The sequence below is a fragment of the Ranitomeya variabilis genome, chromosome 4, assembly GCF_051348905.1.
Source record: "Ranitomeya variabilis isolate aRanVar5 chromosome 4, aRanVar5.hap1, whole genome shotgun sequence".
Lineage (NCBI taxonomy): Eukaryota > Metazoa > Chordata > Amphibia > Anura > Dendrobatidae > Ranitomeya > Ranitomeya variabilis.
In genome coordinates this window covers 636,219,207-636,247,101 of record NC_135235.1, presented here as the reverse complement: position 1 = coordinate 636,247,101, position 27,895 = coordinate 636,219,207, and the positions used below count along the sequence as shown (strand labels likewise).

Sequence of the window (27,895 nt, the reverse complement as noted above, 5' to 3'; positions counted from 1 at the left end):
AACATTTAAAGAATAAAGATCCAAACCCAAGTTATAAAAGTTCATGTTTAATAATGATTGATAACAAATTTGAAAGCGGTTGTCCAACGCCTTTCACTACGAGACTGCCTGATATGGCTCGTGGGAAGACTCTACTGTACTTGGAGGACAGTTATCGAGACAGCTATTTGATTCTCACCTGGACTCAACCAACTGTGGCAGACCATGTAGCCACTATGGAGGCTGTGAGCTGGTATGGTATTGAACGGCCCTATCTGTTGTCTGAATTTCAACAAGGTGTACCAAAATAAGGGTTCAGCTTCCTTATCTACTCATCTTTCCCATACATTGTTTTAATTGAGAGCTACGCCTGGGTTTATTTCACTCTCCATTCATATAAGTCCTGGTTTGGCATATGGAGAGGTAGGACATTTAATGATAGGGTCCATCCATATTTGGGTACATCTTGACGTGTTTGGAATCTTGACGTGTTTGGATGGCTTTTGCGCTCTCTCATCAAAAAACACTAAGTGCCTTACGTTTTTAACGGATTTCATATTTTCATTAATCGCAGTGTGCTGGAGCATTGTGTATGTATGTTTGTATATCGGCCACATAGAATATTTATGCACTTGTACACTGGGGAAAATAAGTATTGGATACACTGCCAATTTTGCAAGTTTTCTCACTCATGGAAAGGTCTGTAACTTTAATCATAGGTACACTTCAACTGTTCAACGGTAAGACAGAATCTAAAAAAAAACAGAAAATCACTTTGTATGATTTTTAAATAATTAATTTACATGTTGTTGCATGAAATAAGTATTTGATCACCTACCAAACAGCAATAATTCTGGCTCTCACAGCCCTGTTAATTTTTCTTTAAGCAGCCCTCCTACTCTACACTCTGTAATAATTGCACCTGTTTGAACTTGCTACCTGAAAAAAATAAACCTGTCCACACACCCAACCACATTCCAACCTCTCCACCATGGTCAAGACCAAAGAGCTGTCTAAAGGCACCAGGGACAAACTTGTAGACCTGCACAGGGCTGGGATGGGCTACAGGACAATAGGCAAGCAGCTTGGTGAGTAGGCAACAACTGTTGGCACAATTATTAGATAATGGAAGAAACACAAGATAACTATCAATCTTCCTCGGTCCGGGGCTCCATACAAGATCTTGTCTCATGGGGCAAGGATGATTCTGAGAAAGGTAAGGAATCAGTCCAGAACTACAAGGGAGGACCTGGGCAATTATGAGAGCAGGGACCAGTCTCCAACATAACAGTTAGTAGCACACTATGCCATAATTGATTAAAATACTGCAGGGCACGCAAGGTCCCTCTGCTCACACAAGTCCACGTCACAGGCCTGTTTGAAGTTCACCAGTGACCATCTGGATGATCCAGAGGTGACATGGGAGAAGGTCATATGGTCAGATAAGACCATAATAGAACTTTTTGGTATCAACTCGACTTGCCATGTTTGGAGGGAGGATGAGTACAACCACAAGAACATTATCCCAACCATGAAGCATGGTGGAAGAAACAAATTTTTGGGGGTGCTTTTCTGCAAAGGGGACAGGATGATTGCACCGTATTGAAGAGAGGATGGATGGGGTCATGTATCAATCAGTAAGAGCATTGAAGATGGGTCATGGATGGGTCTTCTAGCATGGCAATGACCTGAAACACACAGCCAGAGCAGCTAAAGAGTGTCTCTTTAAGAAGCATTTCAAGGTCCTGGAGTGGCCTAGCCAGTCTCCAGACGGAACCAATAGAAAATCTTTGGAGAGAGATGAAACTCAATGTTGCCCAGCGACAGCCCTGAAACCTGAAAGAGAAAGTCTGTATGGAGAAGGGGGTTAAAATCCCTGCTGCAGTGTGTGCAAACATGGTCAAGAACTACAGGAAACGTCTGACCTCTGTAACTGCAAACAAATGTTTCGGAACCAAATATTAAGCCATGTTTTTCTACTGTATCAAATCCCAATTTCATGCAAAACAATGCAAATTATGTAAAAATCATACAATGTGCTTGTTTCTTACAGTTGAAGTGTACCTATGATAAAAATGACAGACCTCTCCATTTTTTGTAGGTAGGAAAACTTGCAAAATCGGCAGTGTATCAAATACTTATTTTCGGCACAGTATATTTAATACTAAAGATTTGTAAGCTTTATTTTTCTTCTTTTGAATTTCAACAGTATCTGTGTTGGCAAAAGCAGACATAGCTCTTTGCTCTTCCATTCAGTATGTGCATCTGTGCACAGTAAGTGAAATTACATCACTATCACGTCATCCTACTGTGTTGTTGGCATTATGGGGAAATCCACTATGGAAGCATCTCATTGTGGGGAAAATGCACAGTGCATGTGGGGACATCTTTAGGGATGCAATACTGTAAAAAGTATACTTGTATTGGGGTGTGTGAGTGCCCTCTTTCCTCTCTATAAAAGATGGGAGGCATGCTTTTCAATGACTGCGCCAATGTACTATGAACCTGACAAATAATTGCTACTGTGTTCTTTTAAGGCCAGTTCAAACTTCTGTTACGAGGCCCCATGATTTCTATGTACGCCCCTGGCCTCATGTAATTATTGGGTCACCCTATTAAATGGATGAGTCAAGCTGATTATTGGATGGTTGCTTTAGCAACTGTCTTGCTCATGTATAGCAGCATCTCTCCAAGGCAGATGTCAAATCAGACAGAAAGAAACTTTACTAGATAATCCTTTTAAGTTGCAGTTATACATTATATACTGTATAAATGCTAAATATGAAACATACATGGTTCATATATAATTGCATTATTCTGATACTAATTGCTTTTCAATAACTAATAGTCACTGGTAATTGTGTATATTTTTAATAGATATAGTGTTCCACTGTTTTTATCTTACTATAACTTATATTTTTCTGTACACGTCAATAAAATGATACAAAAAAAGGCTAGTTCCATGAGTGTGTTCGTAGATGTTTAACAAGACTTGATTTCTCTGTAAAACATTTCCCACATTCTGAACATGAAAATGGCTTCTCCCCTGTGTGACTTCTCTGATGTCTAACAAGATCTCTTTTCGTGATAAAACATTTACCACATGCTGAACAAGAGAATGGTTTCTCCCCTTTGTGGATTCTCTGATGTGCAAGAAGATTTGCTTTTTCTGTGAAACATGTCCCACATTCTGAACATGAAAATGGCTTCTGCCCTGTGTGACATCTTTGATGTCTAACAACATCTGATTTCTTGGTAAAACATTTCTCACATACTGAACATGAAAATGGCTTCTCCCCTGTATGAGTTCTCTGATGTGCAACAAGATTTGATTTCCCTGTAAAACATTTGTTACATTCGGAACATGAATATGGCTTCTCCCCTGTGTGAATTCTCTGATGCACGACTAAAAATGATTTTTGTTTAAAAAATTTCCCACATTCTGAACATGAAAATGGCTTCTCCCCTGTGTGACATCTTTGATGTCTAACAACATCTGATTTCTTGGTAAAACATTTCCCACATACTGAACATGAAAATGGCTTCTCCCCTGTTTGACTTCTCTGATGTGTAACAGGTCTTGATTTAATACTGTAATTTGGGTTTTCCCCAATGTGAGCTATTTCATATTCAACAGATCTTCTGTGAATTTTGTTTTCAACAGTGGTCTTTGATGAAGCAGAAGGTAGGAACTGATGAAAAGGATCAGATGACAGATCTTTACAGTGAAGAACTTCAGTTGTATCTGGGATAATGGCATTATCTTGGCACAAATCTGGTTTGAAACCATTATTATCAGCTGCAAAATCTGAAAGTATCAGGTGTCCCTCTGAGCTCCTGGTACAGTCATCTGCCAAGAATAAAAATTATTTTATTTTTCTGCAACACTGCTTTGCATTTATATGTTGAATTCTTATTTATATTATTTTTTAGTTTATATAATTTCCATACAAGTTACAATGTAATTTACCTGCAGACTAAGACAGGAAAAAAAATGATAAATGGAAAACACGCCTCTGAAAATTAGGTATAAAAAAACCCAAACTTCAATACATACTCCAAATACAAAATCAATTAAAAAGTACTGCAAAAAGAAAATCTCCAGTGATATCACAAAATATATACTTCCGATGGTTAACAGCTCAATCAAGGTTTCTGAAATCTACAGTAAAAAATCTTTCTATGCAAAAAAAAAATATATTTCTGTTGAGGAGAGCCATAAGATCAAATACTTAATTAACCTCAAGACATAAGAAATTGAGAGAAGCGACCCATAACGCATATTGTTTAACTTTACATAAGCTTTCTCAGATCAAAGTGAGACCCTAAAGATGGCTGCCATTTCCTGTATCAGCACACCATGTGCTGATGTCCAAGATGACGCCAACCCTGATGACCTCATGGATCCGCCTACAGTGACGCCCATCTTGATGACCTCATGGACCAACCCACCCTGATGACCTCACGGATCTGCCCATGGACTTGCTCATTGCCCAACCCACTAACCAATGGAATACATCCGATCACTCCCATTTTAGAGCTTACCGAGTGCTCTGACTAAATAAAGCCCCTTGGAGCTGAGCCATAGATTGACCAAGGAGAGTTTACATCTGACTGTGTGTTGTCATATGTTATTCCTCTAGTGCGCACCTGATCAATATCCATTAGGCCAGGAGTAGGCAACTGAAGTGAAGTGAACATTTTATTAATTGTTCAACCGAACATATTTGGCCGCACAACCTGGGACCAGCAGAGGAAGAGCCCTGAACCCTGAGGACCGGTGAGTGGAACGGCATGACGCGCTGAATACCCCGAACCTGGAGACTGATCACCTCCTTATCAGAACACGGTAAGTCTGCTGATTTTTATAATCTGTATTCTTTACCTGTGTCCTTCGGGGTATCCTGTGCAGATTGCCTGACCGTGTCCCGCTTTGGTGGTATCTGTAAGACAGCAGAAGGGTCTCTCCGCTGCTGGTCATTTAATTGCAAGAACCGTCACGTTTTAATTGTCTACTGCCTGTTATGTGTTGTGAAGAGGGGAGATGACTAGTAGTTAAGAGAGCAAGCGGATTTTTTTTCAGCGTTTAAAAAAAAAAAAAAAAAAAAAAAAAAGCTCATCTTTCAGTGTTAAAAAAATAAAACATTTTTTGTCTGTGGTACAGTATACGGTTGTCGCCTGTGATACGATTTTCAGTTCTGTATAGGAGAGACGGAGTGAATTGACTTGGCATAGTAGGGGCTCGTTATCTTCGAGTGAGATGACTCAGTTCGGCGTGTAATAAATTGTATAGCAACCAGTTAACTTCGAATGAGATGACTCAGTTCGAGCCAATTAAATTTAGTTTTGCCTTGTGACTTCGAGTGAATTGACTCAGCATGGGGCCTGGTAATTTAGGAGTAATTTGATTAAGTAGGGAATAATTGGTTTGTAAAGTATGGAATACGGAAGTCAGACAGGGACTACGTGACAAGAAGGAATAGGAAGCGTGTGCTACAGACTCAGTTCTGTTTAGAATCTCAGGTTTGAGTCATCTCCCCGTCTTATTGTTTTTTTGTGTTTGTTATCTTATATATATTTATAGAAAGATGGAGAAATTAATGCAGTTCTGCCGTATTGGCACTAAGACAAATTCAGATGGCAAGTTAGAGCTGTGTACATTAGTAGCGACTCGTGAAGGGAAGAGTCGTGTTAAACAATGTAAAAAGCTTATGAAGTTGTGTGGAATGCCAGAAGGGGGAGGTTACAGCCCCTGGAGTGGAAGAATGTCTTGAAAGAAAGAAAAGGTATCCTAGAAGATAATGGATTGTTGTCTACTGCTACGGCATGGGAAAGAGTCTCTGAAAGTTTGTATAGAGAAAATTGGATAGAAGAGAAAAGGAATAAAAAGGGCAGAGTTTTGAGTTATGTGTATTACAAAAATATATCCTGTGAGCGGCCAACACCGTATAATGGTGGCCCAGAGCTATGCGCTAACCCTGGCAGCAGCCATTTTGTGGATGGGCCATGTGCTAATTCTAATAGCAGCCATTTTGTGGATGGGCCATGTGCTAATTCTAATAGCAGCCATTTTGTGGATGGGCCATGTGCTAGTTCTAACGACGGCCATTTTGTGGATGGCAAAAGTGTTAGCTCTAACGGCGGCCATTTTGTGGATGGCAAATGTAATTCTGGCGGTAGCCATTTTGTGGATGGCAAATGTGTTAATGCTGGCAGCAGCCATTTTGTGGATGGCAAATGTGTTAATGCTGGTGGCAGCCATTTTGTGGATGGCAAATGTAATTCTGGCGGCAGCCATTTTGTGGATGGCAAATGTGTTAATGCTGGCAGCAGCCATTTTGTGGATGGCAAATGGGTTAATGCTGGCGGTAGCCATTTTGTGGATGGCAAATGTAATTCTGGCGGCAGCCATTTTGTGGATGGCAAATGTGTTAATGCTGGTGGTAGCCATTTTGTGGATGGCAAATGTAACTCTGGCGGCAGCCATTTTGTGGATGACAAATGTGTTAATCCTGGCAGCAGCCATTTTGTGGATGACAAAATGTGTTAATGCTGATGGCGGCCATTTTGTGGATGGCAAATGTAATTTTAGCGGCAGCCATTTTGTGGATGGCAAATGTGCTGCTCCTGGTGGTGAATATACTTAGTCTAAGGCTACACACCACGTCACCAAATCCTTGTTACCCAGTAATGACCACTAACGGCCAATACTATATTCCTTCGGGAAGTGAACAGGTTTTACCCATGTTTCCCGTCTCAGTTGTTTCCAATGGGGCACTGACCCTTTCCCCTATCACTCCTGTCATGAATCCAGCAATCCTCCCACCTGGATCGTCCTCAGCACCGACCCTTTCTACTGTCACTTCCACTGCCAATTTAGCTGCACACTCACACGAGATGCTCCAAGCAATGGTCTCTCCTCCCAATGCTTCCACTACAACCACACTCTCACGCAGTCTACCTAACCCTATACCCAGGACCTCACAGACTCTCTTGCAGCCAAGCGCACACCTGTATGGGACGGTGGCAACTGTATCAAGGGGGGCTCTGTTATGATCCGGTGGTAGGATCACCAAACTGACCTGATAGGTAAACCAGAATATTAGGACGAGCTCTGGGGATGTGGAAACTATACTGACCGCAACACTGAACCTATCCAATACACACTAAAGGCAGCCGTGGAGCGTTACCTAAAAACCTAGACGCCTCATCACAGCCTGAGGAACTAACTACCCCTAGAGAGAAAGCCAAGCCTCACTTGCCTCAGAGAAATGACCCCAAAGTTTAGACAGCCCCCACAAATAACGGTGAGTTAAGGGGAAAATACAAACGTAGTAATGAAAAACAGGTTTAAGCAAATGAGGCCCGCTAAAGCTAAATAGACTGAAGATAGCAAGGGATCTGTGCGGTCAGTACAAAAACTATCAAAAACTATCCACGCAGAAAATACAAGAACCCCCACACCGACTCACGATGTGAGGGGCGCACTCTGCACCCCAGAACTTCCAGCAAGCAAAAAATCACATATAAGCAAGCTGGACTGAACTCATCATATAATGAAACATATTTTCAAGAGAAAAATGAGCAAACATGAACTAGCAAGACTTAGCTTCTCCGGATGGAGACAGGTCACAAGGAAGTCCAGAGAGATCAGAACCAGTACTGAATACAATGACAGCAGGCAACAAACAAAGGTGCAGGTGGAGTAAAAATAGGAACCAGCATAGCAGGAAATGAGGCAGCTGAGACCATCTCCAGACCCGCAGTATCGCTAAAGGCCACCAGAGGGAGCCCAGACGGAATTCACAACAGTACCCCCCCTTGAGGAGGGGTCACCGAACCCTCACCAGAGCCCCCAGGCCAATCAGGACGAGCCGAATGAAAGGCACGAACCAAATCGGCCGCATGGACATCAGAGACGACAACCCAGGAATTATCCTCCTGACCATAGCCCTTCCATTTAACCAAGTACTGAAGCTTCCGTCTCGAAACACGAGAATCCAAGATCTTCTCCACCACATACTCCAATTTTCCCTCGACCAAGACCGGAGCAGGAGGATCAACAGAAGGAACCACAGGCACCACATATCTCCGCAACAATGACCTATGGAACACATTGTGAATGGCAAATGATGCTGGGAGGTCCAAACGAAATGACACAGGGTTGAGGATTTCCAAAATCTTATAAGGACCGATGAAACGAGGCTTGAACTTAGGAGAGGAAACTTTCATCGGAACATAACGAGAAGACAACCACACCAAATCCCCCACACGAAGTCGGGGACCCACACAGCGACGGCGGTTAGCAAAGCGCTGAGCCTTCTCTTGTGACAACGTCAAATTGTCCACCACGTGGTTCCAAATCTGCTGCAACCTATCCACCACAGAATCCACCCCAGGACAGTCAGAAGGCTCAACCTGACCTGAGGAAAAACGAGGATGAAAACCAGAATTGCAAAAAAAAGGCGAAACCAAAGTAGCAGAACTAGCCCGATTGAGGGCGAACTCCGCCAATGGCAAAAAAGTCACCCAGTCATCCTGATCAGCAGAAACAAAACATCTCAGATAAGTCTCCAAGGTCTGATTAGTACGTTCGGTTTGGCCATTTGTCTGAGGATGGAAGGCCGATGAAAAAGATAATTCAATGCCCATCTTAGCACAAAAGGACCGCCAGAATCTGGACACAAACTGGGATCCTCTATCAGACACAATATTCTCAGGAATACCATGCAAACGAACCACATTCTGAAAGAACAGTGGAACCAAATCAGAGGAGGAAGGCAGCTTAGGCAAGGGCACCAAATGGACCATTTTAGAAAAACGATCACAAACCACCCAGATAACAGACATCTTCTGAGAGACTGGAAGATCCGAAATAAAATCCATGGAAATATGCGTCCAGGGCCAGGCAAAGGCAGAAGCAAACCACTGGCACGAGAACAGCAAGGCTTGGCCCGAGCACAAATCCCACAGGACTGCACAAAGGAACGCACATCCCGCGACAAGGAAGGCTACCAAAAGGACCTAGCCATCAAATCCTTGGTACCAAAAATCCCAGGGTGGCCTGCCAACACCGAAGAATGAACCTCAGAAATGACTCTACTGGTCCATCTATCCGGGACAAACAGTCTCTCCGGTGGACAACGATCAGGTCTATTGGCCTGAAATTCCTGCAGTACCCTTTCGCAAATCAGGGGAGATGGCAGACAAAACTACCCCTTCTCTGAGAACACCAGCCGGTTCAGAAACTCCCGGAGAGTCAGGCACAAAGCTTCTAGAAAGAGCATCAGCCTTCACGTTCTTCGAACCCGGAAGGTATGAAACCACGAAATTGAAACGGGAGAAAAACAGCGACCATCGAGCCTGTCTAGGATTTAGCCGCTTAGCAGACTCGAGATAAGTCAAATTCTTGTGATCAGTCAAGACCACCACACGATGTTTGGCTCCCTCAAGCCAATGTCTCCACTCCTCAAATGCCCACTTCATTGCCAACAACTCCCGATTACCAACATCATAATTCCGCTCGGCAGGCGAAAACTTTCTTGAAAAGAAAGCACATGGCCTCATCACAGAGCCATCAGAGTTACTCTGTGACAAGACAGCCACTGCTCCAATCTCAGAAGCATCAACCTCGACCTGGAATGGTAGAGAGACATCCGGCTGACGCAAGACAGGAGCCGAAGAGAATCGACGTTTGAGCTCCTGAAAGGCCTCCACGGCCGCAGGAGACCAATTCGTCACATCAGAACCCTTCTTAGTCAAATCCGTCAAAGGCTTAACCACACTGGAAAAATCAGCGATGAAGCGACGGTAAAAATTAGCAAAACCCAAGAACTTCTGAAGACTTTTTACCGATGTAGGTTGAGTCCAGTCATGAATTAGCCTGGACCTTGACTGGATCCATCTCAATGGTAGAAGGAGAAAAAATAAAGCCCAAAAAGGAAACCTTCTGGACTCCAAAGAGACATTTAGAGCCTTTCACAAACAAGGCATTGGCTCGCAGGACCCGAAATACCATCCGGACCTGCTTCACATGAGATTCCCAATCATCAGAAAAGACCAAAATATCATCCAGGTACACAATCATAAACCTATCCAGATACTCTCGGAAGATGTCGTGCATGAAGGACTGGAGCACAGAAGGGGCATTAGAAAGCCCAAAAGGCATCACCAAGTACTCAAAATGGCCTTCGGGCGTATTAAATGCTGTTTTCCATTCATCGCCCTGCTTTATACGCACAAGATTATACGCTCCACGAAGATCTATCTTGGTGAACCAACTGGCCCCCCTAATCCGAGCAAACAGATCGGACAACAGTGGCAAAGGATACTGAAATTTGACCGTGATGTTATTTAGAAGGCGATAATCTATACAGGGTCTTAGAGAACCATCCTTCTTGGCCACAAAAAAGAACCCCGCACCCAAAGGGGACGAGGACGGGCGAATATGCCCCTTCTCCAAAGACTCCTTGATATAACTCTGCATAGCGGCATGTTCTGGTACAGACAAATTAAAAAGTCGTCCCTTAGGGAACTTACTACCAGGAATCAAATTTATGGCGCAATCACAATCCCTATGAGGAGGTAGGGCACTGGACTTGGGCTCATCAAATACATCCTGGTAGTCCGACAAAAATTCAGGGACTTCAGAAGGAGTAGAAGAAGCAATTGACACCAAAGGAGCATCGCCATGAATCCCTTGGCAACCCCAACTTGACACAGACATTGCTTTCCAATCCAGGACTGGATTATGAGCCTGCAGCCATGGCAGACCCAACACGACAACATCATGCAAATTATGTAACACAAGAAAGCGAATCACCTCCTGATGTGCAGGAGTCATGCACATAGTCATTTGAGCCCAATACTGAGGTTTATTCTTGGCCAATGGCGTGGCATCAATTCCCTTTAGTGGAATAGGGAATTGCAAAGGCTCCAAGACAAAACCACAGCGCCTGGCAAAAGACAAATCCATCAAATTCAGGGCGGCACCTGAATCCACAAAAGCCATAACTGAGTAGGATGACAGAGAGCAAATTAAAGTAACAGACAAAATGAATTTAGGTCGTACAGTACCAATGGTGACAGACCTAGCGAAGTTTTTTGTGCGCTTAGAACAATCTGAGATAACATGAACAGAATCACCACAGTAAAAGCTCAACCCATTCTGACGTCTGAGATTTTGCCGTTCAATTCTGGTCAGAATCCTGTCACAATGCATAGACTCAGGCTTCTGCTCAGAAAATACCGCCAGATGGTGCACTGGTTTGCGCTCCCGCAAACGCCGATCAATCTGAATGGCCAAAGACATTGACTCACTTAGACCCGCAGGCGTGGGGAACCCCACCATAACATCCTTAATGGCTTCAGAAAGACCCTTTCTGAAAATCGCTGCCAGGGCACACTCATTCCATTGAGTGAGCACAGACCATTTCCTAAACTTCTGACAGTAAACCTCTGCTTCATCCTGACCCTGACACAAAGCCAGCAAGATTTTCTCTGCCTGATCCACAGAATTAGGTTCATCATAAAGCAAACCCAGCGCCAGAAAAAACGCATCTACATTAAGCAATGCAGGATCTCCTGGCGCCAGGGCGAATGCCCAGTCTTGAGGGTCGCCACGCAACAAAGAAATAACAATTTTAACTTGCTGAACCGGATCACCAGAGGAACGAGGTCTCAGAGAAAGAAATAATTTGCAGAAAAAAAAAAAATGAACTCAGGATTTCTCTTATCCCTCTTTTGCGATGCATTAACTCTTTACTGGCCTGCTGTACTGTTATGATCCGGTGGTAGGATCACCAAACTGACCTGATAGGTAAACCAGAATATCAGGACGAGCTCTGGGGATGTGGAAACTATACTGACCGCAACACTGAACCTATCCAATACACACTAAAGGCAGCCGTGGAGCGTTACCTAAAAACCTAGACGCCTCGTCACAGCCTGAGGAACTAACTACCCCTAGAGAGAAAGCAAGCCTCACTTGCCTCAGAGAAATGACCCCAAAGTTTAGACAGCCCCCACAAATAATAACGGTGAGTTAAGGGGAAAATACAAACGTAGTAATGAAAAACAGGTTTAAGCAAATGAGGCCCGCTAAAGCTAAATAGACTGAAGATAGCAAGGGATCTGTGCGGTCAGTACAAAAACTATCAAAAACTATCCATGCAGAAAATACAAGAACCCCCACACCGACTCACGATGTGAGGGGCGCACTCTGCACCCCAGAACTTCCAGCAAGCAAAAAAATCACATATAAGCAAGCTGGACTGAACTCATCATATAATGAAACATATTTTCAAGAGAAAAATGAGCAAACATGAACTAGCAAGACTTAGCTTCTCCGGATGGAGACAGGTCACAAGGAAGTCCAGAGAGATCAGAACCAGTACTGAATACAACGACAGCAGGCAACAAACAAAGGTGCAGGTGGAGTAAAAATAGGAACCAGCATAGCAAGAAATGAGGCAGCTGAGACCATCTCCAGACCCGCAGTATCGCTAAAGGCCACCAGAGGGAGCCCAGACGGAATTCACAACAGGGCTCAATCTGGGAGGGGGATACCAATAGCACAGGAAGCACAAAAGGGAGAGAATGTTGGCAACCTATTTTTGAAAAAGAAACTTCCTGAGGGACCCTTATTAGTGGTGGGAAAGGGTGACATAACAATGGAACGGACGCTATTGTTAATGCTGCCAATTCTCGGTTAGAGCACAACGAAGGTGTAGCTAGAGCTATAGTGGAAGCAGGAGGGGTGACTATTCAAGCTGACAGTCGAATCATTGTTGAGTCGCGTGGTCAGATAGCTGTTGGGGACATAGCAGTTACTAAAGCTGGCAATCTCCCGTGTAGAATGATCATACACGCTGTGACCCCTACTTTTGACCCTATACATACAGACATTAGTGCTCAGCAACTTCGTGCAGCAATAACTCGCATTTTAGAGTATGCGAATATTAGTGAGCAGATTGAGACCTTGACAATTCCCGCCATTGGTGTTGGCATTTTCGTTTTCCCTGTTCATGCATGTACAAGGGAAATCGTTGGAATTATAATAAACAAGTGTAGCCCCCCCAAGCATTTGCTGCCTCTCTGAAATCAAGTTAATTAGTAATGAGGACAGGACTGTTAAAGCTTTTAAGACTGCCTGCGTCACCTGGACCCCACATCATGATATTGCCCAAATAGAGCCTCTCATTCCAGAACTGTTACCTCCTCCTGCTCCTCATACACAAGGGATTACATCTGTACTCCCGGTGCCATCTATACTCCCGCCTCAGGTGCCACCACCAACAGTGCCAATGCTCATGTCTGAGGAGCCCGCCCTCTATGTCAAGTTTACACCCCAGCAAGCTGCTACTCTGTTGAACCAAGTTCCAGATCCAGAAAAACAGCCGATGCCTTTCTACAGAAGCATGCTTCAAATCCAAAGTAATTACCCAGCCAAGTGGCAAGATCTCATTTCCCTGGCAAATCTTAAAGCAGGCGATGCATATTGGCCTGTTATGGAAATCGCGTTCAATGATGCCTCACTTGCCAGTGACACTACATGGGACTCTGGTGTTCAGTTCTGCCAACAACTTAAGATATGGGCCTCGGATGAGTTGGCTGACCTATCACTTATTTTCGCCAATGGATTCCAGATGCCTCCAAGCTGATGCAGCCATTGTACGATGACCTCAAGACGTCAGCGTTTCTACTATGTCCCTAATCCGTGGAAGCTTTCTACGCTCTTAAACAGGCCATACAGTCTGCACCAGCTTTTGGAATCCCAAATTCTGATATCATCTGAGAACATCCAGTTCTCTTAATGGCTCCACACGACATAATTGCTATTCTTGCAACCTAAACATCTGTTGGTGCAGCCTCATATGAGACTCCAATGTTCACTCTTGGTTAAGGATAATGTCACTCTTGTCCGCTGCAGCATCCTCAAACTGTCCATGCTGCTTCCTCTTTCCAGGAGGGATGTGGATGATGATACTGATGCTCTCGGAGAAGATGCCTCTACACACTCAGAGGATCATGACTGTCTCGAACAAATGCAGGAAGAAGCAGCCATCAAGAAAAACGTGTCTGAAGACCCATTCCCACATGCTGACCAGACGTTCTTCACAGATGGTTCCAGATTTGCAGATGAAACAGGAAGGTTCCATACAGGATATGCCGTGGTTACACATGACCATTTCATCTCAGCCGGATCCCTACCACCGCACATGTCTGCACAAGAAGCGGAACTTAAGGCTTTGACACTGGCTTGTCAAGAAGCGACGGAGAAGCTTGGTCAACATCTACACGGATTCAAGATATGCTTTCGGAGTGGCTCATGACTTCGGCAGTATCTTGGCAGCCAGAGGATACCTAACGTCCAGTGGAACTCCTGTAAAACATGTTGCTACTGTACAAGAACTCGTGGCCGCTCTGGATCTACCTTCGGAGGTTGCAGTGATGGAGATCAAAGCTCATGAGAGATTGGATTCTCCAGAAGCAAGGAGGAACTTCTTTGCTGACAAAACAGCGAAAACTTATGCTGCGGATCCATTTGGGAAAGAGAAAGCAGCGATGTACGTGTCACAAGACACTGAAGAAGGGCCTAAAGGCTCTCTTATGAGGATTATCCATCTACATCAAGACAAGACATCAGATGATGAAAAGAAGTCATGGCAAGAAGGAGGAGCTAAAAAGGATGAAGATGGAGTCTGGAGGGTGAACAAAAAGCTCCGTCTACCCCGTAATCTGTACTCCTTGGTGACAGAATGGGCACACGGTATCACCCAGAGGCAAGCATCAGATGAATGACCTGATTTGGAAGACTTACATGGCACCTGGGATCTCTACTGTCACCCAAAAATATTGCAATTCCTGCCTTGTGTGTGCAACATGCAATCCAGCACCGCCCCAGTAAGTTACTCAGAAACATTTGGCTAAACCACTCTATCCCTTTCGGAGGATTCAGATTGATCACATTCAAATGCCAAAAGTAGGCAAGTACAAAAATGTACTGGTAGTGACTGACATGTTCTCAGGATGGCCTGAAGCCTATCCAGTAACCAACATGACTGCCAGAGTGACTGTTAAGAGACTGATGACTGAAGTAGTATGCAGATAAGGGGTCCCAGAGGTAATTGAGAGTGACCAAGGACCTACGTTCATTGCAGCACTGTCTAAGGAACTATGGACATTGGTGGGAGCTGATTTGGGTTTACATACTCCATATCACCCACAGAGCAGTGGGAAAGTAGAAACACTGAATGGCACCTTAAAAAATAAAATACTGAAAGCCAGTTAGGAGGTCAGACTTGGACAGACATTTTGCCCGTTGCCTTATACTCAGTCAGAAACACTCCAAGGGGTCCCACTAAACTTACACCATTCGAGATTCTTTTTAGGGGGCCTCCAAGGTTGGGTCAATATTTTCCACAACAGCTAGCCTTAGGAAGTGATACTCTTGTAAATTATGTAATTGCCCTTACTAAAGAACTGTCAGTAACACATGTACAAGTTTTATCATCCATTCCAGGTTCAGATTCCAGTGAAGGTACCCATGCTTTCCAAGCTGGTGACTACGTGCTGGTAAAGAAGTTCATCAGAAAGACATCCCTGGAGTCGAGATTTGAGGGTCCCTACCAAGTGCTCCTGACTACTCCTACTTCGGTCAGGGTTGCTGAGCACCTCCTGGATCCATCTCTCACATTATAAACTTGTTAGACAGTTAGGGACAGAGTAGGATCTGACCTGCTTGTCAAAGTCCAGCTACAAAGGGAGGTTTTCCACAAGGGAAAACTTGTCTCAAACTGGTGAAAACTCCAATCCCCCCTCCCGGGCGAGACGGTCAGATCTAGGATGTGTTACATCAGGGTGAGTCACATGTGTATTTTAAGAAACCATGGAGATGGGAGATTGGAGGGTAATAGATCCAGCAGGTAGGAAAGTCCCGAGGACATGGGTAACGCGCTCCGATATACCTCCTCGGTATACCCATAATTGGTCACACATTCTCTGGTGTCAATAGCATCCATATTGTCATGAAGCCTCTGATGTCATAGTGACACTTAACACTGGTGGGTTAGGGAACCACGGTGGGATCAGAAAAAAAAAAAGGTTAATAAAGTGTTTAGGGGGGGACTGTTGAGGAAAGCCATAAGATCAAATACTTAATTAACCTCAAAACATAAGAAATTGAGAGAAGCGACCCATAACGTGTATTGTTTAACTTTACATAAGCTTTCTCAGATCAAAGCGAGACCCTAAAGATGGCTGCCATTTCCTGTATCAGCACACCATGTGCTGATGTCCAAGATGACGCCCACCCTGATGACCTCATGGATCCGCCCAGTGACGCCCACCTTGATGACCTCATGGACCAACCCACCCTGATGACCTCATGGATCCGCCCACGGACTTGCTCATTGCCCAACCCACTAACCAATGGAATACATCCGATCACTCCCATTTTAGAGCTAACCGAGCCCCCTTAACAGGGGTTATATAAACCTGTGTTCTGACTAAATAAAGCCCCTTGGAGCTGAGCCATAGATTGATCAAGGAGAGTTTACACCTGACTGTGTGTTGTCATATGTTATTCCTCTAGTGCGCACCTGATCAATATCCATTAGGCCAGGAGTAGGCAACTGAAGTGAAGTGAACATTTTATTAATTGTTCAACCTAACATTTCTATGTAGCTAATGTCACAATTTGGCATGCAACTTACTGCATGCCCTTTAAATTTGTATGTATCAACGTACTAACCTCTTCCCGGCATGAGCTGCATATGTACAGCGCTACGGGAGCTGCATTCTGCAAACCGCCATGCACATACTGCTTCACGATCACGCAGGCTCTTGCTGAGTGCCATAGCAATCAAATGTGGGTGTCAGCTCTATATGGTAGCTGACACCCTGCAGCAATGCCCACGATCATTGCTAGCACCAACCGCAGGCGTTTAACCCCTCTGATGCCACTTTCAATAGCGAGAGTGACATTGATGGGTGGGCATCGTATAGGGATGGAGCTCCCATTAGCACACCTGATTGCGATCGTGTTGTGTCAATGGTCTCCATGGAATCTCCATGCCGAAAGTTGGCCCCAGGGTCACCGTGGGACGGTGGCCTGTAAGCTCCTGCTCAGAGCAGGAGCTGACACACCTCATCCCTACCTGCTATGCACAAATCTAATGCCCTGCAATGCAAAAGCACTACAGAGTACTAGATCAGTGATCAGGGCAGGAAAAGTTGATGTCCCATTGTGGGACAATGCAAAGAAGTTAAAAAAAAGCTATTAAAATTGTAAAAAATATAAAGAAAATACACAAAATAAAGAACAATGGGAACAAAGAAAACTAAAAAGTATTAATCCAATAAACACCTTTATTTATGTAAAAACAAAAACAATAAAAAAGTGCACATATTGGGTATCCCTGAGTCCGGAATGACCCCACCCTTCAGTGAACACTGTAAAAAAAAAAAAACATGAGGCAAAAAAAGTATGTTTTATCATCATACCACCAAACAAAAAGTGGAATAAAACACGATAATAAAGACAAGTGTAAATAAAAATGGTATCTCTGAAAAAGTCTTCTTGTCCTGCAAAACACAAGCAGGCATACAGCTCCATCAGTGGAAAATTAAAAAGTAGAATAAAGTGATGCAAAACTAATTATTTTTTCCATAAAATAGATTTTATTGTGTAAAAGCGCCAAAACATTTAAAAAAAAAATAAAAAAAAAAATTTGGTATCTCTGTAATCGTACTGACTAAAGCTGCCTTATCAATTTTGCCACACGTGGACCGGCATAAAAAAAAGCAATACCTGAGTTGCAGTCATTGTTCATTCTGCCTCTCAAAAATCGGAATAGAAGGCAATCACAAAATGTCATATGCCCAAAAATGGTGAAAATTAAAACTTCAACTCGTGCCGCAAAAGAGAAGCCCTCACATGACTTAGTCGAAATAGCTATAAATTTTACATATCTAATTATGGGGATGTGCAATAAAAAGCATCTTTTAGTGTGTGACAGCAGCTAAACATAAAAAAAAATACATATCTGGTATCGCTGTAATCACACCCACCCGAAGAATGAAGTGGTCTAATCACTTATGCCGCACAAGGAACGGAGTAAAAAATACATAAAAACAATTCATCACCTGCTGTTTATTATTTCATTCTGCCTCCCAACAATCGCAGTGAAGCTCGGCTCACATTTATCCTGCACCTGCGCTGAGCGCTTACACCGGGGTTTCCGTGTAATTCTCTGGAATACATGATTCAGATGGAACCTCTGGCGGAAGAATCCTTATAATAAGGCAGATGGAAGCACTGTGGATGCTGTCTGACATGTGATCCGGACTTGTCCATCTATTTAGGCGTGCATAAATGTGGGGTCAACCACAGTTTTGTGTACTTGTGAACAGAAGGACACCGCTGAAAAGAAGCCAGACTCTACTGCCTCATTATAGTGAATGGCTCCCTTGTGGGTTTCATCTGAATCACGTTATTCAGAAATTTAGATGGACACCCCAATGCGAGTGGCCAGCATAGAGTGCCAGAAAAATGTGATCCCAAACATTATGTAAAATGTTCCCAATAAAAGCTTCAACTCAATCCACAAAAAAAGCAAGTCCCCACTCAGGTCCGTCATCTGTTAATGGAAATATAGAGGTCTTCCATGTTACTGGTAGTTCAAAGGCTCTGGAAAAGGACCATGGCTCCTTGCCCCCCAAAAGAAATTCAGAAAATTCTGCACCCCCAAATCCAAATGCCCCCTCCTTTCTGAGTCCCACAGTGTACCTAATTTACAGGTGCTTGTCTCCAGAAGCACGAGCTGGGCACAATGTACTGGGCGCTACAATATACTGGGCACTACAATGGCAGCTTGCAATTTTCACTCAGCAACATCCTCTATTGCTTGTTTCCCAGAAAACACCCATGGAGTCAAAATCGTCACTACACATGTATATAAATTCCCAAAGAGGTATAATTTCCAAAATGGGGTCACTAGGGGCGGGGGGGGATTCTGCTCTTTTAGCACTTAGGTGCTCTGTATATGGAGTCCGTAAACTATTTTAGGAAAATCTGCACTCCAGAAAGGAATTAGCATTCTATCTCTCTGTCTCACGACCGTGCGGCTGAGCCCTTCTGCATTCAATTGTGGGACAATTTTTGGTGTAATTTTTAGTCATTTCCCAGTGTGAAAAGTAAAATCTGGGGCTAACACAACATCTTGGTGGTAACTATTTTTTTCTTCCTTGCCCAATGATATGACGTCCTGTAACATACCTTTGGTGTCAATATGATCACTGAACCCCTAGATGAATTCACTGAGAGGTGTAATTTGTAAAATGGGGTCACTTATGGAGGGTTCTACTGTTCAGGCACTTCAGGAGCTCTACCAATGTGACATGGCACACTCAAATCAGTCCAGCAAAATGTGAACTCCATTATGGTGCTTCTTCCCTTCTGAGCTTCGGACTGTGCCCCAAAAGTAGTATTCCCCCAAATATGGGGTATTGCTGTTCTCAGGAGAAATTGCACAACAAATTTTTGGGTCCATTTTCTCATGCTATCCTATGAAAAAAAAAAATTGGGTTAAAACAACTTTGTGTGAAAATTTTTTATTTTTTTATTTTCACAGATCAAAGTTGTAATATTCTGTGAAGCACCTGTGGGTTCAAAGGTGCTCACCATATGTCAAGATAAATTCCTTGAGGGGTCTAGTTTCCAAAATGGGGTCACTTGTAGGGGGTTTCCACTGTTTAGGCACATCATGGGCTCTCCAAACAAGACATGATACCTGCTGACCATTCCATCAAAATGTAAGTTCCAAAACATCACTCCTTCCTTTCTGAGCCCTGCCGTGTACCCAAACAGTAGTTTTCCCCAAATATGGGGTAACTGCATACTCAAGAGAAATTTCACAACACATTTTGGGGTCAATTTTCTCCTGTTACTAATGTGAAAATAAAACATTTGGGGCTAAATTAACATTTTTGTGGGAAAAATTTTATTTTTAATTTTCGTGGCTCAACTTTATAAACTTTTATAAAGTACCTGGGGGTTCAAGGTGCTCATCACACATGTGCATACGTTCCTTGATGGGTCTAATTTCCAAAATAGGGTGACTTGTGGGGGGTTTCCACTGTTTAGGGACCTCTGGGCCTCTCCAAACTCAACATGGCATCCGCTAATGAGTCCAGCAAATTTTGCATTCAAAAAGTCAAATGCCGCTGCTTCCCTTCTGAGCCCTGCTGTGTGCCCAAAAGTTTTGCTCCAAATATTTGTAATCGGCATATTATGGTGCAATTACTCCTGTACCCTTGTGAGAATCCAAAATTTTGGGCAAAAGTTAAATTTTATTATAAAAAGTTAACTGTTCATTTTTCTGTGAAGCACCTGAAGGGTTAATAAACTTCTAGAATGTGGTTTTGAGCACCTTGAGGAGGTGTAGTTTTTAGAATGGTGTCATTTTTGGGTATTTTCTGTCATATTGACCCCTCAATGTCACTTCAAATGTGATGTGGTCTCTAAAAAATGTTTTTGTAAATTTTGTTGTAAAAATGAGAAGTTGCTTGTCAAATTTTAACCATTATAACTTCCTAACAAAAAAATTATGCTTCAAAACTTGTGTTGATGTAAAGTAGACACATGGTAAATGTTGTTTTTTTAAGTATTTTGTGTGACATATCTCTCTGATTTAGGGACATTAAAATTAAAAGTTTGAAAATTGATACATTTTCTACATTTTTGCCAAGTTTTGGGTTTTTCACAAATAAACACAAGTCATATTGAAGAAAGTATTACCACTAACATGAAGTACAATATGTCACAAAAAAACTTCTTAGAATCAGCGGGATCCATTGAAGCGTTCCAGAGTTATTACCTCATAAAAATAATTTTTTAATACGTAACTTTCAGAGGATTCTTTTTCATTTATCATTTTTAGTTCTGTTTCTTTTGACTCCTACTAATACATTTTCCCATTTAGGTTAGGGGTCTAAAGGTTAACGTTTGTCCTTGTGGAGAGTGACAAGTCGAAGCAGTGGATACAATAAAGGAGAACCTGTTGTTTATACTATTTTTTCCTGTGATGAAAGCCAATGGAAACCTTGTCTTCCATCACAAGTGTACAAATATAGGAGCACTGGAGGATCTGAAGAATTGTTATAGTGTCTGCCATTACTAGCTCTTGCGGTCGAATTTTCCACAGTCTGGCTGCTGTAACTGTAAAGAACCCTTTCCCGTTTAGCTGCCAAGGTTCTTTTTTGAGTGCCAAGTTTTTTCTGATTTTGGACTATTTTGGGCTGGATGCCCTACTTGAGCACCTATATAGTAGTACGAGTGCCGTGTTGCACAGCCATGTTTGAGGTTACAGGTTACAGGGGAGCCTCATAAAGAAGAAGTTTCAGGTCTGTGAGAGCCAGAAATCTTGCATGTTTTTAGGTGACCAAATACTTATTTTCCACCATAATTTGAAAATAAATCTCACCAAATCAGACAAGGTGATTTTCTGGATTTGTTTTCTCATTTTGACTCTCATAGTTGTGGTCTACCTATGATGTCAATTACAGGCCTCTCTCATCTTTTTAAGTGGGAGAACTTGCACAATTGGTGACTGACTAAATACTTTTTCCCCACTGTAAATGAGGTATCCTGATGCAACTTTTTCTAAGCTAAATATGCCCAACTTTTCCAACCTCTCATAATAAGAGAGGCCTTCCATCTCCTGTAATAATATTGTTGCCGCCTATGAACTGAATGTAACTTCTGAATATCCTTTTTAAAACGTGGAGCCCAAAAACTGGATCCCATATTCAAGCTGTAGTCTTAAGAGTAATTTACAGAAGAGTAATAATACATTGGGATCACAGGATTTTATCTCTGTTTTTATACACTCTAAAATCTTGTTTGCTTTTGCGGCTGCTGATTGACATTGAGTAATGCTGCTCAGCTTACTTGTAACAAGAATACCTAAAGCACCCGTTACACTAAACGACTTACCAACGATCACGACCAGCGATACGACCTGGCCGTGATCGTTGGTAAGTCGTTGTGTGGTCGCTGGGGAGCTGTCACACAGACAGCTCTCTCCAGCGACCAACGACAGGAGAACTACTTCGGCATCGTTGAAACTGTCTTCAATGATGCCGAAGTCCCCCTGCAGCACCCAGGTAACCAGGGTAAACATCGGGTTACTAAGTGCAGGGCCGCGCTTAGTAACCTGATATTTACCCTGGTTACCATTGTAAAAAAAAACAAACAAAAAAAAAAAAAACACTACATACTAACATTCTGATGTCTGTCACGTCCCCCCGCTGACGTCCACAGGGTTAAAACTGCTTTCAGCAAGAGCGCTGCTAATGCACGCACTGCTGCCGAGAGCTTCCCTGCACTAAATGTGTCAGCGCCGGCAGTAACAGCGGTGACGTCACCGCTGTGCTCTGCTTCACGGCCGGCGCTGACACAGTCAGTGCAGGGAAGCTCTTGGCAGCAGCGCGTGCATTACCAGCGCTCCTGCCGAAAGCAGTTTTAACCCTGTGGACGCCGGGGGACGTGACAGACATCAGAATGCGAGTATGTACTTTTTTTTTTTTTACAATGGTAACCAGGGTAACTATCGGGTTACTAAGCGCGGCCCTGCGCTTAGTAACCTGATATTTACCCTGGTTACAAGTGAACACATTGCTGGATCGGCGTTACACACGCTGATCCAGCGATGACAGCGGGTGATCAGCGACCAAAAAATGGTCCTGATCATTCCCCAACGACCAACGATCTCCCAGCAGCGCCTGATCGTTGGTCGCTGTCACACATAACGAGATCGTTAGCGGGATCGTTAGCGGGATCGTTGCTACATCACCAAAAGCGTGACGTTGCAACGATATCGTTAACGATATCGTTATGGGTGACTCAGCCTTAAGTCCTTCTCCTGTTCTGTAGTCTCGAGTACACTCCCATTTAATGTATACGCAGCAATAGGATTATTCTGTCTTAGGTGCATTACTCTACATTTATCTATATTAAATCTCATTTGGCAAGTGTTTACCCATTGAGTTATCTTACCCAGATCAATTTGCAATATTTTAACGTCAAGATCAGATTTTAATATCCTACATAGTTTGGTGTCGTCAGCGAAGATTGACACTTTACTCTCAATCCCATCATTAATAACGAGATTAAAATAATTAGTCCTAACACTGATCCTTGTGGTCCACACTGAGAGTACATCACCAATGTACAACATATGTAAAACCATTAAACATTTTTGGAAAAAAGGGCAATTTGATGAAATTATTTAAAGAGAAAAAATGTTTAGGTCTGAAAAAATAGTGACTTTTTTGAACTAAAAATTTGGATTCATGTATAAAGTGCAGTTCTGAATCAAGATTATATAAGATCATGAAAAAAGTCCCAACTGCAATTGTAGAAACAGCAGAGGGAAGTTAAATTGTTAGGTCCCTGTTTACTGGTAGGATATTGAGCTGGTAGAACATTGTTTACTTTCACACATATCTCATTTGAGGATACCAAGTCATTATGGTTTGAACTAGGTGAATGGTATGGTTTATGATTTAAACTTGGTAAAAATCACAAAATAAATTGGTTTCACACATTGCTGTTCCTGCGTTTTTTTCCACCAAAAACGCTACAAAAACTGATAGCTGTTTTTCACTTACTCATTGCTTTCAATGGGTGAAAAAAATGCTTTTACATGCAGTGGCTGAGAATTTGTAATTTCTCTGCATTTAATGATAACTACTCACCTGTGCGGTTATCTGTAGGAATCTCCTCTTTACACCACTCATCACCTCTCACATATGTCTCTGTAGTATTAATATGGGGCAGATCTTTACCCTGAAACAAATATTGTAGAAGTCACAGACAGTTGAAGATGATGTCTGAAATGATTGAGAATAACAGAAAAGATTATAAATGAATATGACTACCACAAATGACAGCCATAGTTATCACGTCTGCAGGTCTCCTAAATAAATCCAACTTGTCGATTCCTATTGTAACCCGCTGTTGGTATAACCAGAAAATTGTGAGAGGATCCAGACAACATCTATCCTGTCACCTCCACCAAGTATAAAACATATACTGAACGGTCACATTACACTTATCTGTTAGTACATAGGACCCCCTTTAGTCTTCGGGAAATCAGCAATTACATCATAGATTCCACTAGATAATGGTTCTGCAGGAGTATTTGGCTATGTCGAAAAGATAACTTCTTGCGTTCACCACAAATTAGATGAAGGTACTGACATGCTCTCAACAGCCAGTTCTATCATGTCCCAGTGAAGCTTTATAGGATTAACATCTGGGGATTATGAAGTCCAAGAAAGCAATCCATAATTGTACAACATTTGTGACCTCGGTCAGCCATAATAGGTAAGATCTAATATCAAAATATTCATTCAAAGGTGAAAGAAGATCCAGAAATTGCAATGAAAACATTCCCGGCGCCATTACTCCACCGCCAACAAACTGAAATGTTGACACCTATCAGTAAGGGTGCATGAATTCATGCTGCTTTTGACAAATTCGAACCCTCCCATCAACACAGTGCAACAGCAACCTGAATTCATCCGACTAATCTTTTTAATTGTTCCACTCTATAATTTTTGCATTCTTTAGACCAATTACGTTTTTTCTTTCACTTTCCTTTAGACATCAATGGTATTGGTCATCTGCTGTTATAGCCAATCTGTGCTGAGGATTGGTGAGTGTATTCAGACACATGAGTTGCGACACCATTGCTGCATTCAGCTGTAATATACGTGACTGTGTACCACCTGTTCCTTAGAAACATTCTTGATGTCCTCCTTGTTGAGTTATTTACATCCGCACTATCTCCTCTCATTGGAGGTTTTTTCTCTATTACGACATTCCCTTGACAACACTGCATATATAAAACATGGAGGTCTGCAATTTTATATATATAGTGGCCCTGGATAATCTAGAACTGATGATCATGTCTCATTCAAAGTCACTCAGATTACTTGATTTCACCATTCAAAGGTGGAGTCACTAATCCCTGCATTCTGCTGCATTCCAGGGGCACTGGTGTATTTTCCATACTGAAAAGCTTTAAACAAGAATAGGCAGGTGTCTCTAATAAATTATCCATTCAGTGTATAAATCTGGTGATAACAGTAGAGAACACAAGACCTTCACAGCCTTCTGCACATCATGGGGGAGATCTCATGACACCTTCTCTCCATCTACCTGATGATGCTGAAGAACATTGGGATCATCTTGTTTACAGTCCTGTGGAAGAAGAGGACGGGGACATCTCTCTGGTGTTGTCCTCTCACCGGATAGAACTGGAGGAAACACATACAGGGACTGAATTCATTCTTTACAGATAATTGTAGGCCGTATTTTGTTCTGTCTATTACCTGGTGATGTGAGAGGCTGGGGAACCTCCATCATGATGTTCTTGTACAGATCTTTGTGTCCTTCTAAATACTCCCACTCCTCCATGGAGAAATAGACGGTGACATCCTGACACCTTATAGGAACCTTACACACACAATGATACCGTCATCCCCCGATCCCTTCATAGCATTACTGTATAATGTCCCAGCATTCCCAGCAGTGTCACCTCTCCAGTCAGCAGCTCGATCATCTTGTAGGTGAGTTCTAGGATCTTCTGGTCATTGATGTCCTCATGTATCAGGGGGTGAGGTGGAGGCCCCGTGATTGGGCTCAGGGGTCTTCCCCATCCCTCAGACACAGGGGCCTGACAGCGCTCACTAGACGTCTTCTTCACTACTGTGTAATCCTGGTTATGGAGAGACACATTAATAAACCTCACTACAGACATTCCCAGAGTCCTCACCTCTCCAGTTCTGTCCATCTGTTATTCCCATAGATAAGAATGATATAATGTGACGTCATCAGAATCTCTCACCTCTCCAGTAAGCCGGAAGAGGATCTCTAGGGTGAGGTGTAATATCCTCTCCACCATCTTGTCCCTGTCCCTATCCATCCTTGTAGGGTCACTCAGGAGAATTCTCTTATATAGAAGATCTCCACTGAGAGGATCCAATATTGCAGGGACCTGAATGGGGAGAAGATGACGATGTAACATCATAAAGATCCCATGTAAGAAACCTCCGGAGCTGTTACCGGCGTCACATGATCACTACATCCAGTCATGGCCCCGTCCTGCCCCCGGTATAACACACAGTCCCGTTATATGATAAATAATAAAGGTTCATATGTATAAAACTGATCGTGCTGCTGTTGAAGAAGATTAGTTCCATAATATTGAACACATCCAGTTGTTGTTTTTTTTACACGTTTCAGGTTCGGTGCAAGGACTTTTTCTCAACAAGCTACAGTCGCCCACGGTCAGTTTTTTACGTCTGCACCTCTATCATTTACCGTTTTACATACAGTAGAAGCCTCTCTCTCTTCTATGACTGCAGCAGCTAATTACCACACAGCGCTTATCGGAGTTGTGTCAGCCACAACCTCATCAGGGAGCTCGGCCTCATCCCATATTCCCACTGACCCCACAGTTACCCAATGCGCATCTCTTTGTCTCCTTTTTGTTTTTCTTCTTGAAACAATCCCATTATAGTCACATTGAGAGATGTCTCACACATTGAGAGGTGTCTGTCTGCTCTCTGCTGGATAAGGACAATAAGGCGCCGTGCTAGTGGCAGCCCATTGCAGCAGCAATAGTTTTAGTTTTATTGAGCAGTGTAGGTGCCCCCCAGGGAACGGTGCTTGCACCCTTTCTATTCACACTGTATACATCGGACTTTCAGTATAAATCTGATCTTTGCCACCTTCAAAAATTTTCGGATGACTCCGTGGTTGTGGGATGTATTAGGGGAGATCGGGGGGATGAGGAATATAGAAGGGTGGTGTCGAATTTCGTGGATTGGTGCAATGGTAACTATCTACAACTAAATGTTAAGAAAACCAAGGAGTTGGTGGCGAACTATAGCAGGATTAAGTTGGAATGCTTACCGATCACTATTGCTGGTCAGGAGGTAGAGCAGGTGGAGAGTTATAAATATTTGGGGGTCCATTTGGATAGCAAACTGGACTGGAGATGCCACTCAGAGACTGTCTACAAGAAGGGGATGAGCAGATTGTATTTCCTAAGGAAACTGAGGTCTTTTAATGTGTGTAGCAAATTGTTAGAAATGTTCTACCAATCTGTAGTGGCAAGTGCCATCTTTTTTGCAATCATATGCTGGGGTAGTAGCGTGCGGGCCTCTGATGCTAATAAGCTGAATAAGCTTATCAAAAAGGCAAGCTCTGCTGTACGCTGCAATCTGGACTCTCTTGAGGAGGTAGTGGAGAGAAGAACTCTGAAAAAGTGTATGGCAATCATGAACAATAATGCACATCCACTATATGAGCTATTCATGAGACAGAAGAGCACCTTCAGTAACCGGCTAATACTTCTGAGATGTAAGAAGGAAAAATATAGGAAATCGTTTGTGCCAACTGCGATGGGAATGTACAACAATAACATTAGGGTTAAATCATAAAGGGGATTGTCTACTTTATTCCTTCTACTTTTCAGTTCACCCGCTGTGTTTGTCCTATTCTAATGTATAATGTCCTCTGTCAACAAACTGTCATGTCAATTATGTAATTCATTTTATGATTCTTATGATGTAAGTTGTGCTGCTGTGATACCATAATTTCCCACGGGATCAATAAAGTGTATCGTATCGTATCGTATCGTATCGTACAATATCTACAATCCAGCACCCAAAACACAGAACTCATGTAAAAAGTCTTTAAAAGAAACTGTATCTTGGAATGGAGAAACTCAAAGACAGCTAAATATGATGAGCACTGAGGGGGTTAATGTCCCCTGCGCCCAGTAATGGGGAATCTCCAGCACCTACCTCCACCTGCAGAGCCTCACACCACATATATGGC

At 42.8% G+C, this 27,895-nt stretch overlaps 1 protein-coding gene across 1 annotated transcript; it reads right to left on the bottom strand.

Moving 5' to 3' along the window:
• Positions 1-37: 37 nt before the first annotated feature.
• LOC143767283 (oocyte zinc finger protein XlCOF8.4-like) lies at positions 38-27,895 on the bottom strand. The gene is made up of 7 exons (XM_077255499.1): positions 27,862-27,895; positions 25,896-26,045; positions 25,587-25,766; positions 25,381-25,504; positions 25,208-25,305; positions 23,740-23,830; positions 38-3,829 (listed from the first exon to the last, which is right to left on the bottom strand). The coding sequence occupies exons 1-7, from the start codon at positions 27,886-27,888 to the stop codon at positions 2,934-2,936; spliced, it is 1,566 nt and encodes a 521-aa protein (XP_077111614.1). The 5' UTR covers positions 27,889-27,895; the 3' UTR covers positions 38-2,933.